Here is a 16,755-nt window from a genome sequence, read left to right on the forward strand (position 1 = left end):
TATGTACATGACCTTCCTCATCTCTTTGACATTCTGAGTAAACACACGTAGAACACTGAAACTATGATCTGCCTGAGAAACAACATGCAGCACGAGCTGTTCTGGCCTGACCTGTCCCAGCATATCATTTTCCAGTTCTTTTGGTTTTCCTTGTTATTTGGAGCCCAGTAACACTTCACTGAGTGCGTGTACCACCTGTTTCATGATGTACACGTAGGCCGAGTCCATTTCCCAACTATTCTTACTAGAGCGGCAGTGAGCATGGATGTGCAGGTGTCTGTGTGCTAGGATGTACACTCCTGTGGGAATACGCCTAGCATAACTGGGTCCCATGGCAGTTAGGTCTGTAGGTTTTTGCGAAAGCTTCAGATCAGCATCCATCATGGCTGCCCTCAGTTACATTTCTGCAATGTACACTTCCATTTCCGCTAATTCTTTTCTCAGGGTTTTGTTGTTTGGGAGGGCTGCTGATATTTGTGTGTTACTTTTTCATGCTTCCACTTTTTTCTGGTGGAGTCTCTGAGGTCTCTCATATAGAGATACACTCCTTTGCAGGTTTGATGCTGTCCCTCTCTTAGTCTTTTCAGACAGTGTATTAGAGGACTTTCAGATGACCAGGAGTCAGGTTGCCTTTATCTTGCTTCATGATAGTGTTTTGACTATAGGCCAAGATGGTTATTTGTTTACAATTAGTGACAGTTCTTGTAAGCTTGCACTGACCTGCATGCTGACTTTTGTGTGGCAAACAGTGTCAGCCTTCTGCAAATGGAATGCTTTCCCATCTCAGAGTCACTGTGTATGAAACACAGCATCACCCCCAACAAATAGAACAAACATATTAGAGCTGTTGTCTCAGGGTTTTATTGTTATGAACAGACACCATGACCAAGGCAAGTCTTTGTTTGTTTGTTTAATTAATCATTCCATTTGTTTACGTCTCAAATGATATCCCACTTCCTGGTTACCCCTCCACAAGTTCCCTCATCCCACAATCTCCCTCTTTTTCCTCTCCTTTGCATCTATGAGGGTGCTCCCCCACCTACCCAACCTTTCCTGCCCCACCACTCCAACATAACCCTATCCTGGGGCATCAAACCTCCACAGGACCAACGGCCTCCCCTCCCATTGATGTCAGACAAGGCCATCCTCTGCTACCTATGTATCTGGAGCCATGGATCCCTCTCTGTACACTCCTTGGTTGGTGGTCTAATCCCTGGGAGCACTGCGTGGTCTGGCCAGCTGCTGTTGTTCTTCCTATGGGGTTGCAATCCCCCTCATATCCTCCAGTCCTTCTGCCAGCTCCCCCACCCAGGTTCCTGAGCTCAGTCAGATGGTTGGCTCCAAGCATCCACATCTGTATTGGTCAGTTGCTGGCTGAACCTCCCAAGGCAAGACATTTAATTGGGGCTGGCTTACAGTTTCAGAGGTTCAGTCCATAGTCATCAAGGCAGGAAGCACGACAACATCTAAGGCAGGCATGGTGCACGAGGAGCTGAGAGTGCTACATCTTCATCTGAAGGCTGCTAGCACAATACTGCTTCCAGGCACCTAAGAGTAGGGTCTTAAAGCCCACACCCACAGTGATACACCTACTCCAACAAGGCCATACCTACTCCAACGAGGCCATACCTCCAAATAGTGCCACCCCCTGGACAAAACATATACAAACCATCACATTCCACTTCCTAGTCCCCATAGGTTTGTTCAAACACATGAGTCTATGGGGGCCATACCAAGCCATAACATAATTAAAAAGTACATTTAGTCCAACTTCCAAAGTCTCCATAGTCTATAACAGTCTCAACAATGTTAAAAGTCCAAAGTTCAAAGTCTCTTCTGAGATCTATCTAATCACTTAACTGTAATCATCAAAGCCAGACAGGAAACCAGCTGGGCCAACTCCAATCTCTGTATCTCCATGTCTAATGTCAAAGTTGTCTTCAGATCTCCAACTTCTTTTTCATCTTTGTTGACTGCAACAACGTTCTTTCTGGGCTGGTTCTCCTCCCTGTTAGCAGCTTTCCTCAGAAGGTATCCCATGACTGTGGTATCTTTAACATCTTTAGGTCTCCCAGACAACTTCACATTACAGCTTCTTCTTTCAGTGTGTGGAATCCACACATGGTCTTCTGGGCTCCTCCAAGTGGCTGGCATCACTTCTCCAGCTCTGCCCTCTGTAGCACTTTAAGCTCAGGTTGATCTACTCCACTGCCGCTGCTGTTCTTGGTGGTCATCTCATGGTACTGGCATCTCCAAAATACTACTGTCTTCCATTGCATCTAGGCTTCACCAATAGCCTCTCACAGGTTCTCTTCATGGTGCCAAGCCTCAACTCCTTTGCATGACCCCTTCAGTTCTGGGCTATCTACTGCAACTGAGGCTGCACCTTCACCAATGGCCTTCCATGACCTCTCACAGTGCCCAGCCTCAGCTGCTCTCCATGACCCCCTCATGCCTTCAAAATCAATACCACCTGGGTGACTCTCACACATCACCAAGTCCAGCTGCAGCACGAGGTACAACCTTGGCTGTCTTCTTTGTGCTCCCAGAAAGTACTCAGAAGGTGTCACTCAGTGACGCTGGTCTCTTCTTAGTCACCACTGATGTCTTAGCTCCAGCTGACCAGCATCAGCTGTCCCAGTCGTCCCTTCTGTTCTGGACTCTAAAGCCAGAGCCACACGGCTGACGCTGCTGAGTTCTCCTGCCTGCCGGGGCTGGAACGTGGCCCCTTGTTGTATTATCAGCTGTTTTCTGACTCCCTCACTGCCTAAGCGTGGCTGTCCCAGAACTTGCTCTGTAGCTTGACTTTGAAGTCAGAGGTCTGCATGGCTCCCTTTCCTGTAATGCTGGAATTAAAGGTGTGGCCCACCATCCCTGGATCTAAACTTAGCTGGACGGAATCTTGCCCCAAATTCCTGAATCTGCTATGTCCTAGAACACAGGATTCTGCTCCATTTCACTTCCTAGTGTCCCTTTAATACTTGAACCATATATTTTATATTTTCCCTTCCTAAGCTTGCTATGCTTGTTCAAAACGCTCTTCATGAGATTTAACCAGAGAACAAAGTCTCTGCTGGGCTTTTTTGGGACTTTCTTTGTCAGTGCAATTAATATAAATCTCTTTACCTCAGCCTCATGTAGATTCTTAAAACAAGAGCAAAAGGCAGCCACATTTTCCACCAAAATCCCACAAAAAACAGTCTCTAGGCCACATACTGACATTCTTCTCCACTGAACCCTCCTGGGCTATCTTTTCAGAAGGTCATTGTTACAGTAACCTTGAATGGGTCTCTACTGAGTCCCATTAGGGAGAGCGCCCTTCTCCTGGTCACAAATCTGCCTTTGGCCTCAGGTAGAGGCCTAACATTGAGCATTGTCTTCTCTTCCCTCCTCTTTCTCGTCTCCCTCCTTCAGTCCTGTCCTTTGCTCTTCTCGGCCATTGTATTTCTACTTCTGCTTTCATTTCTACAATTTGAAATATGTGCACAAGTGATTTTACATGACTATATAAAATTTGTGAACCATAAATGTGAGAAAACATGATATTTATCATTCTGAGCCTGGGTTAGTTTGCTTAGTAACTCCATTTGACTCTATTTGACACCATTGCCTTGTGTAGCTAACAGGACTTCATCCTTCTTTCCGGCTGGAAAGAGTTTCATTGTGTCTCTTTACCACATTTCCTTGCCAGTTCTTCCTTCTTGTATGCTTACCATGGTAGCTTCCGTGAATAATTTCATGGCAAACATTGATGTGTAAGTATCTTCATGACATGTTGAGTAGGAGTGAGTCCTTTGGGTAAACACCCAGGAGAGGTATATGCGGGTCAGTGGTAGATGTATTTCTGTTGTTTTGTGAAACCTTCATAAGGAGTTTTACAGAGGTTGGGTGGGGTTACAGCAGCATACAAGGGTTCCTCTTAGTCCATATCCTCAGGGGATCATTTGCTGTTACCTGTTTTCTTCATGGCTGCCCCTCTGACTGACCAGGTAGAAGCTTACTATAATTCTTTAACAGAGGAGATATGGACTCTTATTAAGGAGAAGCAAAAAAGCACTGCCAGGAGTGGGGTGGTGGTACAGAGAGTGATGCCCTCCGTGATTGATTGATACCCTTCGTGATTGACTGATTGATGCCCTCGGTGATTTGCTCTCCTCTGCCGGCTGCACAGTTCCCTTTTCCTGATACGGGGCATTTTTACTTTACCTTTGCTAACTGGCCATTTATCCCATTCCGTCAGGCCATTTAGTGATTGGGTCTTTCGTTTTGTTTCTTTCTGTTCTTTGTACATTCTCGCCGACATCTGTTAGATGTATAAATGCCAAAAATTAAATTGAAGTTAAATTTTAAGGCATGGATTTGTACATTGAAAATTGATTTCTTAGCCTTTGGATCATAGATGATTATTTTTTCTTTTTTTTAACTTTAAAAAGTTTTGAGACTATAATGTAATTATAACATCTCTTCCCTGCCTTGCCTCTTCCCAAACTCTCTCATATACTCCTCTCAGCTCTCTTTCAAATGTGTGGTCTCTTCATTCATTAATCATTGTTGCATGCATATATGTATGTGCATATGCTTTCCCAGATATAACCTGTCCAGCCCACATAGTATTATTTAAATGCATATTTTCAGACCATTTTGGACCATTGCCAAATGGACCTACCCATTATTAAGGAGAAGGTGTTTTGCTTCTCCTTACTAAATCTATATTTCCTGTGTTAGAGAACTACAGTATGTTTCTATGCTCGCACAGTCAGAAGAGCACTCATGAAGAAAACAGCATACATGTGAGGATGTGGCCTGCAGGGAAGCCTTAGACACTGCTTATGCCCTAGCATATTGCCGACCCTCCTGAACTTCAGGCTCAAGGCTCACTGTGGAAGATGGGGAGGGAAGATTGCAAGAGCCACAGGGTCGGGCGTCTGCTCTGAGATTGTGACTCCTAGTATTCTGTTCCTCTTGATTTGTCTTTTAAGGGAGTTTATGTATTTTTACATCATACTGAATTTGTCATGGATTTTAAACTGATTTTTAGCCTATTGTCTAATTTTCTAGTAAAGAGTAGTTGTCAACTTCTAAGTCGTAAATATATATTAGTTAATGCTTTAGAATGTAAACTGTTAACCAGTTTAAATATAAACACTTAAATTTTTTTTCCTGCATATTGTATCTTTGACAGGTCACAAAGACAGAATTGGAGAAGTTGAAATCCAGCTATCGACAATTAATAAAAGAGATGAATTCTGCCAAAGAGAAATATAAAGAAGCCTTAGCCAAAGGTATGAGTGCATCGGAAGGTGTGTTCAGTGTGATGGCCTCTGTTCGCTCATCTGATAGACATCTCTGTAAGCGGAGAGTCATTCAGCCTGGTGCCGTTCACATTCTAAAACCTCAGACTGTGTCAAAGAGTGGCTGTTGAGCTGCTGCAGCTTCTCTTCTTCGAGTTTTAAGAGATCTTGAGGGGCTGGGGATTTAGCTCAGTGGTAGAGTGCTTACCTAGGAAGCGCAAGGCCCTGGGTTCGGTCCCCAGCTCCGAAAAAAAAGAACCAAAAAAAAAAAAAAGAGATCTTGAGTAGTTCACATTAGTGGAGTTACGTAGTATTTGCAAAGGATGCACAGAATGAATATATTGTTCTTGCATTCACTTAATTAGAGAATATTAAATTCACTGTTTCTCACACACATCAGCTCTTTATTCCAGAGTTAATCCATGTTTACAGCTTGCTTTTCACATGATCTCGTGCACATTATCTCTTTTGAGATTGGCATGTCCTTATTAAATTAGAGGGTTTTCAAGGTTTATATGTGCCATCATCATTCTCTTGTCATTTTAGAGAATGTGTTACATGCAAAGGGCATCCCCTGTGTGCTGAGCCATCTCTGAGCCCCTGGGGTTACCTACTTTTAATCTGCCAGCATAATAACTTAGTTAATTGCGTTATAAATCCATATGGGACTCCCTCAGTGCCAGCGATGACCCGACTGACTGTAGTTGATTCAGCTGGACTCTTGCTCACGTGACCCTCATATCTGTTGGAGAATGACTAGTAAGGGAGGACACTTACTTCATCACCATTTGTCCATATCTGCTTTCAGTGATGTAGACCATTTGTGCTTAAACACGAAGTCCGTGTTGTGATGCTTTAAGTAGTCTTTGTACTTAATGCTTGTCATACAGGAATATGCTCATAGGTGATTCTTGTGAGCCTGGTGAAGCACAGTAGGAGCAAGTGGGCAGTGGGAGCATCTGAAGACAGTTCTTTAATTGCCTCCCTCCCTCCCTCTCTACTTCCCTCTCTCCCTTCTTTCCTCTCCCCCTCCCTTTCTCCCTTATTCCCTCTCTCCATCCTCTCCCCTTTCTCCCTCCTCTCCTCTCTTTTTTTCTCCATTTTTCTCTCTTCTTTCTCTCTCTTGTGCTGGAGCTAGAACCTGGGGTGAGTGCTGCACCCTTCTCCAAGCTGCACCCCTACACCCTGAGAAACTCTCACAGACACACGTTTACACACTTTAAGTTCATGCTGGGAGAGTTGAAGCCCAGACCATGTGACTTCGGTTTCTGTAGTTGGTTAGTTGTCCTTCTTCTGATGGAGAGCAAGAGTTGAGGACACTTCCTGGTGAATATGGAAGAAGCAGGGCTCCCTGACCTTAGCCTGTGCTAATTAACTCGCACTTCCCCTCAGTTGTACTGAGAGCCGTTTGCTCAAGTGCTTTGAACTCCACTTTCCACGTGTGTTCACGCTATGGAAATAGACTTGATTCTTACCTGGTTTCCTATGTTTAGATGCTTAAAATTCCAAATGTAGCACACTTACAAAGTAATTAAAAAGGGGTTTAATTAAAAAAATTACATTATGTGTCTGGATGTTTTGCCTGTGTCTAGGTATGTGTACCCCATGTGCCCATGGGTTTCAGAAGAGAGCATTGGAGTCCCTGGGACTGGAGTTAGGGTTGGATGTGAGTCACTCTGTGTGTGTGTGTGTGTGTGTGTTGGGAAAGGGCAATACGTTCTTTGAAAGGGCAATAAGTTCTTATAACCCCTGAGCCATCTCTCCCATCCCTAAGAATTAGTTTTAAGAATAAATGTCATGAATGCTTATTGTAAAAAATTTAAGCAATACTATACTGAAACAGATGGTATTAAATAAAGTGAATTTAATTATGTTTTTTTGGAAGTTTTATAGTTTACTTGAGGATATATTGAAGAATGGGAAAAGATGTTTAAACAAGTTACTTACTAATTATGTATGCACACGTAGCCTACCTAGTTGTGTGGCTAGAATTACTGTGGAGTTTGGCATTTACCAAGCTTCAACATATTCCTGCCGCTGCCTTTCCTTCCATGGATGCTCCTAGTGGAGGGGAGGGATCGCGACTGTTTCACAAGCCTGTTACAGTCAGCTGTGAAGGCATCTCTTCTCACCCTCCTTTATTACCAGAATGGAAGCAGCCTCTTCCTATCCCCATTCTCCGTGAGGAATCCAGGAGTGTAAGGAATGGGCATCTGCAGTGCCCATCCTGTCCTGACAGATGAGTGGGACCTGTTGCTGGGGCTGTAGTAATGGCCTCAGCCTCATCCAAAGGACATTTTTCTGTAATCGGGAAGGAGAATTCCTTAAATTGCATCTTCAAGAATTATGAATAGTTCTGTGATACTTTATAGCCAATTTAAACTGATTATATCTTTGAGTTATTTCTTTAGAATACTTTAATTGTGAAAAGCAGTTTGGAATGAGTCCAGCCTTGAGAAGGATGGTTCAATTTTTAAAAACCAAAACAAAAAAACAAATCTAAACTTTAAGAAAATAAGCAAGCCTTTGTAAGGTCCCTTACTTGATTTCATCAAAGAATTCACAAAATGGACAGCCATCGCTCTGCTATAGTATTTCTATATGAGAGTCATGTGTGAGTGATGAATGAAAATATTCTGGAATTCAAATATGTATCGTCGTGATCTTATGTCTGAAGTGCATTTTGGGTATGGCAGTTGCTAAAAGCCACAGTATAGTTCAAACTACAGTTGTTATGATTTCCATAAAAACTGTCCTCTAGAATTGTCAGGATTGGTTGCCCGCCAGTGGGCTTTGGGAAGCCGTTGGAGCATGGGGACTGTGACCTCATCGATGCCTCAGTTCATTGGTATATTCCTCATTCAATGCCTCTGGGGAAGTGATTGGTGCTGAGGAACTGGGACCTTTGTGGACTTGTCCACAGGAATGTGTACATGCGGATGTGTACCCGCTCCCCTGCCTTCTCCTGCTTCTGTTGTTAGGAGGAAGTCAGCCTTACTTTCCCCATTCCCTCTCTACAGCGATCTGTTTCTCCAAGGCCCATAAACAAGTATGGAACTGTGAGGCAGAGCCAACCTTCCCTCTAGGAAGTTGCATTACATCCCCGAGGATTGTTAGCCCCAATGGCAGTCTTAGTTATTAGCCTAGTTGGCATTGTGTTAAATGTGTGCAAAGACAGTGGCTGTTAAGTTTTCTCCTGAAAAACTGAAGTGTGATGGGGGATAGAAATCTGTGAGCTTTGATTATGTGCATAAAATAAAAGCACAGTATTGTTCTTACGTTTCCCCTGTATGAGCAAGCCTCAGTGGTACACAGAAAAATAGTAATTGGAGTTAGCTTTCTTTGGCTCTTTTTCCTCCACACTTTGTGTGAAGCTCTTTATAGATGTTAGCTTTTGGACTTGAGTTACTAGAGAGCGAAAATCAGAAGCTAATATTAACAGTATGTGCTAATTGTCAGATGGCAATATTCTAATCTTCTTTAATGATTAAATTCTTAAAAAAGTCCAGTTAGGTTTAAATTTAGTTTTAAAAAAGAATGCAAAAAGAATATTAAATTCATACATTAAGAACAACTCTTGGGACTAGAGCTATGGCTCAGAGCCTAAGAACTTAAGAACCTAAGTGCATATCCCAGCATCTATGTAAAAACAGAGCTGCTGCTAACCTATGACCTCACCACTGGTTAGGGAGAGAAGGAGCAGTGCTGAGGCTTGCTGGGCAACCAGGCGAGGACAGTGAGCTCCAGGGTCAATGAGAGAGATCTGATTCAGAGGAAGAAGATGGAGAACCAAAAAGGAAACCAGCAGACATTTTCCTTGGCCTCCACACTCAAACACATGGGAACGCACACACACATGTGCACAAACATATAAACACCCCCCACACACACGGGAACTCCACCTCCCAAATACAGGAACACACATGTGCACACACACATGCACACAAGTTCACACATGGCACACATGATGTACACATGTACATTGTGCTCACATGTTCACACATGGCACACATGATGTACACATGTACATTGTGCTCACATGTTCACACATGGCACACATGATGTACACATGTGCGTTGTGCGCACATGCACATGCATACTTGCATATACCACCCATACAAATTTAGTTGTGCATATGCATACATGACGAAGCTATCTACTGGTTTCTCTGTTTCCTCGCTACTGGACTTTAAAGCAGAGACTGTAGAAATGAATGTCTGCCTGAGCCTTAGGCTTCCCAGCAGAAGACAGCGTCAGCAGCAGGTAACTGAAGCACGTTGAAAGGGGCTGGAGAAATGGTCCAGCGTGAAGGGAGCGCTTGCTGCTGTCGAAGAGCAACCAGGTTCTAGTTTGAGCACTGGCAGTTCAGGAGATCTGGGCCCTCCTCTGGCCTCTGTGGGCACCAGGCGTGCACATAGTGCACACACATGCTGGCAAAACACTCACTCATGGTAAATGAAAGCAATAAACTAATACTCAAAAATCTTTTAAAAATCAGGTGATTAGTATGGTGGGGAAAATGAAGCAGGTAGGTAGATTTGTCGAGGGTCATTAGGTCATTAGGTCCTGGACAGATAACCATTAAGTAAGAGGCTGAGGAGGTAAGGGGAGATCAAGTGTTGGACCAGTGTGAGGGGTGCAGAAAGCATGGGAGGAAGGCTAGTGCTTACTCTCAGGCTACTGTGGTGATCCATTCAGGGCTGTCCGGAGTGGTACCCAGGTAGTCAAAATGGTCAGTATGGGAATTGACTTTTTTTAAGTGAAAAACGAAAAATCATTAGTTTTGTGTGTGTGTAAGTATGTACATGAGTGTGTGTATGACTGTGTGTAAGTGCGTATGTGATTTTGTGTATGTATGTGTATGAGTGTGTGTATGTGTGATTGTGTGAGTATGTGTATATGTGTGTGAGTGTATGTGTGTGTAAGTATGTACATGAGTGTGGGTATGACTGTGTGTAAGTGCGTATGTGATTTTGTGAATGTATGTATGAGTGTGTGTATGTGTGTATGAGTGAGTGTATGTGTTAGGAGTGAGTATGTGTGTGAGTGTGAGTGTGTGTGTGTACACAAATCCTTCAAGATCGAAAGACAGTATCAGACCCCCTGCAACTGGAATTACAGTTAGTTGTGAGCCACCAAGTGAGGTGGAAACCAAACTCAGGTCCTCTGAAGAGCAGCGACTGCACTTAACTGCCGAGCCATCTCATTGGCGCTGACAATTCATTCTTATTTTTATGATAGTTATATTCTTTAAAGACACTGAAAACAGAATTAGTGACGTGTTGCTCTAGAGGAGAAAAGGCTTAATTTATGCAGGCAAGGTTACACTTTCCATAAACTATGAATAGCTACCTTTATTGTGAATGTTTGCATGACCCCTTGTTCAATGTGCTTTTTCATCATTACAACCAATATAGTTTTATAATTTGTCACTAAACAAAGCTTACCCAACATTAGTGCTTTAAGTGTAAAGCACATTACAGCCTGTGTGCAGGAACAGTAGGTAGCATGTCAGGCAGTAATGTGAAGAAGATTACTAAGTAACAGTTAGCAAGATCACTGCTAGATGTGAAGATGAGTGGGTGAAAGCCGAATGTGTGACACCATGTTGGCGGCAAGGTTTTCTCTACTCAGTGATTACAAAGGAAAATAAATTCATAGCTTTACTAAGAAACAAAAGCTTACTCTACCTCAATCGTGGCAATTGTAATAACTGGAATAAAGAGTTTATTGAGCTCATCATGCTGGAGGTTCCTGCCCAGCCTTGGGTATCCCATTACCTTGGCTGGTTCACATTCACATTAAGTCAGGAGCTAGGAAGGCGAAAGTACCAAAAGACTGTGCTACGTGGGCGGGTCCTCCCACTATCTCAGCCAGGACACACTGGGGACCGAAGCTTTAGCACATTCGAGATCCATTGAGCACTTAGTTAAGGGGGAGGAATGTGTCTCCATTCTGTAAGTCAGGTGCTGAGTGTGGCCGTCTGGGAGGACAGCACAGCCATTTTCAAAATAAGATGGTAAAATACTGAGTTATTCAGATCAAAGCAGACCAAGTAGAAAAAAAAATAGTCACTTCTTACTTCTCATCATGATATGTAAGAAATGGCAGTCCCTTCAGAAGGTTATAGCACCGGTGCCTGACTTTCTCCATGAGCTTAATGAGGACCTGGCTTGTCTCTTGTGAGGGTCAGCCTGACGTAATTGAGCTTTTCTAGCTTCATAGGACTGTTCATGGTCGGACATGTTGTATACACACTCTGTTATTACAAACAATGAAACACATTTGTCAACAAGTAGTGGTGAAAGAATTATAATTCAGTCTCTCTGTGAATTACATTATATGAAGGAGGAAAAACAATGTATGTTTTCCTCCCTGTTAATTGGCACGTAGTAACTCCACGTATTGCTTCTGCGCTTCTCATCAGCCAAGAAAAAGCATACAGTAGCAGAGGTCTGTGAATAGCAACTTGTTCACCCTATATACTTTAAATTACGTTTAACTTGATTTGTAATTATTTTAAAAGTATATTCGAAACTTTACTAGTGTTCTGAGTTATTCCGAACCAGATAGGTATATAGCTAGAATTGTATTAGGTGATTTTTCCCTTTAAACCAATAATTTTGTTAAGTGAAAGAATGAGCAGTGTTTAATTTTATCTTCATTCATTTCATTCATTTTTAGTTAGCATTTAGAATAACTGGCTTCATTGTGGCATTGTGACTCATACACACATATCATTGTTTTACCCATCCCCGCTCTCCTCCCTGCTCCTCTGTCTTACGCTCTCCCCGGTCTCCCCGGTCTCCTTGGTCTCCCCGGTCTCCCCGGTCCCCTCGGTCTCCCTGGTCTCCTCGGTCTCCTCGGTCTTCCCGGTCCCCTCGGTCCCCCCGGTCCCCCCGGTCTCCTCGGTCTCCCCGGTCTCCTCGGTCTTCCCGGTCCCCCCGGTCTCCCCGGTCTCCTCGGTCTCCTTGGTCTCCCCGGTCTCCTCGGTCCCCTCGGTCTCCCCGGTCTCCCCGGTCTCCTCGGTCTCCCCGGTCTCCTCGGTCCCCTCGGTCTCCCCGGTCTCCTCGGTCTCCTCGGTCTCCCCGGTCTCCTCGGTCTCCCCGGTCCCCTCGGTCCCCTCGGTCTCCCTGGTCTCCCCGGTCCCCCGGTCTCCCCGGTCTCCTCGGTCTCCCCGGTCCCCCGGGTCCCCTCGGTCTCCCTGGTCTCCTCGGTCTCCCTGGTCTCCCCGGTCCCCCGGTCCCCTCAGTCTCCCCGGTCTCCCCGGTCCCCCGGGTCCCCTCGGTCTCCCTGGTCTCCTCGGTCTCCCTGGTCTCCCCGGTCCCCCGGTCCCCTCAGTCTCCCCGGTCTCCCCGGTCCCCCCGGTCCCCTCGGTCTCCCCTAATTGTCCCACCATCTGCTTTCACATCACATATTTGCCTTTCCCATCTTATGTCCTTCTTCTGCTTAGTATATCATTGGGATTTGGGATTTACCTATACAGTCTCCATGTGGACTAAGATTTTTATTTGTAGAACAAATCTATCAGACGTACAGTAGGCTTCTTTTCCAAATGATGACATTTAAGCGGCTGTCAAAACTCTGGGCCTCCGAGGGAAGGAGCAGGCGGTAGCTTGATTGGTGTGTTTCCCACGAGCGTGCTTCACAACCCGGGTAGATGCCAGGGGAGCAGTGGGGGTGCACATTCTCCCCAAACCCTTCAGATCTGCTTTTAAACCTCAGCCTTCTGTTAGTGTAATGGATTATTTATTGGGTGTTTTCAAAGCTGTTTATTTTTTAAAACTGTTAGTAAGCAGTTGCTTTATATCTGGCTATCATATTCTGTTTATGTTGCTGATCGTATAATCCACCTAATTCAGGGGAAGAGTCGGCTGGGAAGTTAGGTTTCTGTGTTTTGTATTATACAGTGCAGTGAGCTGAGCGCTGTGTATTCAGTGAGTCAGACTACACCAGTTAGAAAGGCAGATGGGCAGTGTGTGCTTCAAAATCTGTGCAAATAGGAAACAGATGGGCGACTTAAATGTCCCCATGAAAGCGTGTGTATATGTGTGTGTGTGTGTGTGTGTGTGTGTGTGTGTGTGTGTGTGTGTAGAGATGACTTCTAAAGTTAGAAAAAAATAAGATGAGTTAGGAATCCTGGAGGTAAAGAAAAAACAAAACCACAGCAAAGCACAATGGTGTAAAGAAAGGGGGACGTGAAGTGGGAAGTTGGCTGGGTTCCCTCCTTAGGACTTTATGTATGGTTGAGTACAAAGCAGTGTCCTAGACCACGGTGCTTAGTTCTCCTCGTCAGTGCCTTTTGTTTCCTGATGAACATGGAGACTGTGGAAGGGATCTCTTTTACTTGAAACTTTTCTAGATAATTGTACACGATCTTGTGAGTTGTGTTCTTGTAATTAAGTTGTTCAGCTTCAAGAAACAAAGTAACTTAAAAATACTGAATTGGAACAGAAGACAAATATAACTCTTAAAACAGGCACAGGAAGGGCAGGAGCAGGCTGCTCTGGCGGCCTGTGGAGCAGCAGTTGACACATGTCCTCTCTTTCAGGTCAGGGTCTGTTGCCAGAAGACTGGGTAGTGAAATCCTGAGTTTTGGACATCAGCTTCCTTCTAGAGTTTATTTTTGTGTGGGAGGAGCAAGAAGTTATTTTTAGAGGAGATTCTAGAGGTGTCTGCAGATGTCTGTGCCAGTTGATTGACTTTAGGACTTTCCGTGACCTGTGCTTCTGCAGGAAGGCTCCTAATATTAGTCTGTATGAATAGAAATGCTATTCATAACACACACACACACACACATATATATAAATTATTGGTAGAAGAATGTATTCACTGGGTTGTTCAAAGTCATTTACAATTAATACTGAAATGATTTAATCATTAAGTAATAAAATTATCCCAGGAGCATTGTATTGAGTTAAAAATTTCTTTCAGGATTTAGTATAATTGAGATAATACATTCATTGGATTTTTGATAAACATCCTTAAATAGAATGGGATTAAAAATATTAAAGGATACCTGCTAGTAAGAAGAGCTCTTTTATAGTAAGCTATACCATTACTAACATATAATTATTGTATTGATTTGTGACATAAAATGTTTTATCCTAATGTAGTCAGATAATATGAAAATACCTTTTTTTTTTGTAGTTTAACTGAATTGCTCTTTTCTTGCCTGTCCCTCCCAGTCCCCTCTGAGAAATCCAGTACCAGGGGTAATGTTTTGTGAAGTTATTTATGCAGTTACTAAAATTCTTGTGTTGCAGAACTAGCTATTAGTAGGGCAGGACTTATCTTTTATAAAATACTTGTTAATCTTCTTAGGAGAGGTCAGTGGTGTTTCTGGTTCATAGGGAATTCCAGATTTGTGGGTCACAGAGACATGCTACTCTGCAGGAAGGATGGTTTCCCTTTTATTTTTGCGTATTTTAGATGTTTAACATATTCTTTAACAATTCACGCATGTTTGTGATGTCTCTAGAAACATGTCCATCCCCACTGCCCCGGCTCCCCAGCATCTCCTTCCCATCTTCTGTCTTCCAGTTTTCTTTTTCTTTGAGAGCACACCTGAGTCCATCCAGGGATGCCCATGTACACGAGTGTACAACTGTGCCAGTGGGGCACAAGCAAGACGTTAGCGCTCACGCCCCCATAAAAAGTGACTCCTTTCCCCAGTAACCATAGCCCCAAAGCTCCTCACACATTCCTGTGTGGAGAGGCCAGGCTGTGTCTGGAAGGCAGTGTTTCCCGGTGCCCCGCCCATCCCCTGCCTCTTCAGTCCTTCCTGCTTATGTGCCGAGGTCCTGTGCCTTCTAATCCGAGCGAGCGGTCATGAGAAGGGCAGGGGAGATGCCTTTCTCGTTTGCTTTTACTTCTCCTGGGAATAGTTGTGTATGAGGGTGTGTCTAAGTCTCCTTGCAGATATTTTCATCTTTTCTTTGCTCTTTTCATTTGTACTAGAGAGATTCTCAAACGGATGATAACAGACAATTGCTGACCTTAAACAGATTGGCAGCAAAGGAAGGCTCCTTTTTACCAAAAAATTTTAATAGCGGGCTGCAAAAATGGCTCAGTAGCTCAGAGCACTCGCTGCTCTTCTGGAGAAGCAGAGCTTAGTCCCCAGCACCCATAGCAGCTGCTTCATAGCCAGCTTCAGGGGGTCTGACACCCTTTTCTAACCTCCAGAGGCACCACCCACACACGGCCTACACACACACGGCCTACACACACACACACACACACACACACACTACACATCCACAGACACACACACACACCGCTACAGACACACTACACACAGACACATCACATATACATACACATATATATAGATACACTATACACACAAATACACATACACACATACACATGCCTCCCCTCCCCCCCCCATAGTATAAGATCTCTTTTTGGGACTAGAATTCACTTGTAGAACTTCTCTGGATGAAGAGAAGAAATCAATAAATATATAAAAATACTCTTTAAATGGATAATACATATTTACTCAATTTGTACCAAAATCTATGACTTGCTTAAAATTGTATTAATTGATACATTTATGTATTGTCAATATTGAAATATTTTTGAACGTATTTGATAATGAAGACCACAAAAAGTGTTTTGCTTGTTTGTTTGTTTTGTTCTCTGTGTGGTCCTGGCTATCTTGGATGGTAGCTCTGTTTACCAGACTGACCTGGAACTCAGAAATCCCCCTGCCTCTGCCTCCTGAGCGCTGGGATTAAAGGTGTGTGCCCCCATTGCCTGACCACAAGAAGTTTTGGATTCACGGCCTTTGCAGTGTCTCTCAGCCAATCAGATAATACTGCGATAATCTCCACCTTACCTTAGCAGTGTCTCTCAGCCAATCAGATAATACTGCGATAATCTCCACCTTACCTTTCTGTGTTGTCTGGCAAGTCTGAGTTGTCCTACCTCCAAAGATGTCTTTCTTCATTTTCTGAATTTCCCTTTCTCTCTGGCCTCTCTGCAGCGAGGGTTTTTTTCCAAGTCTTCTCCAGCACTCCATTTACCATGCTCTTCATCCAGGACTCCTGTCACCTGGCACAGAAGCGTCCCCTCCCAGTAGCGAGGCTGCATTGTCTCCCATCTTCGTTACCCTCTGATGTACTGCACATCTTTTAGGTTTGTTTTCTCAAAGCCGCCTCGGATTTCTCTGTCTTTATTGACACCGTAGGCACAGGCTTACATTTCAAGCTTTGCACACTCCCCTGCTTCCGCAGTCTCCCGTGAGCTGCTGATTGAGTCTGCTGTGCGCTCCTGTGGCCATGCCCAGGATCCGGTCTGTGCGTCAGTGTTCTGACTTTGATCTGCCCAGCACTTGCTGCACAGGAACCTCTGAGCTGAGCACTGACCACTGTACTTGGCACAGCACTCTACACATAGTTCACAGTCAGCAGACTCAAGTCTCCATTAAACGTGGGAATAACCACAGTCTGACTGCATATAC

At 44.1% G+C, this 16,755-nt stretch overlaps 1 protein-coding gene across 16 annotated transcripts in view; it reads left to right on the forward strand.

The window, feature by feature from the left end:
- Fer (FER tyrosine kinase) overlaps nt 1–16,755 on the forward strand; it is a 306,999-nt gene that overhangs the window by 51,769 nt on the left and 238,475 nt on the right. For 15 of the 16 annotated variants that reach the window (XR_005488882.2, XR_010054586.1, XR_005488884.2 and 12 more), the window contains exon 4: nt 5,183–5,282. Coding sequence is in view for 9 of the 16 variants with exons in the window: in XM_039083433.2 (XP_038939361.1) it covers nt 5,183–5,282 (100 nt within the window). In the remaining 7 variants the exon portion in view is untranslated. Of the gene's footprint in view, nt 1–5,182; nt 5,283–15,963; nt 16,431–16,755 lie in introns of those variants that run through there. The other variant, XM_039083436.2, reaches the window with a different exon arrangement.

Source organism: Rattus norvegicus, chromosome 9, assembly GCF_036323735.1.
Source record: "Rattus norvegicus strain BN/NHsdMcwi chromosome 9, GRCr8, whole genome shotgun sequence".
NCBI classification, from domain to species: domain Eukaryota; kingdom Metazoa; phylum Chordata; class Mammalia; order Rodentia; family Muridae; genus Rattus; species Rattus norvegicus.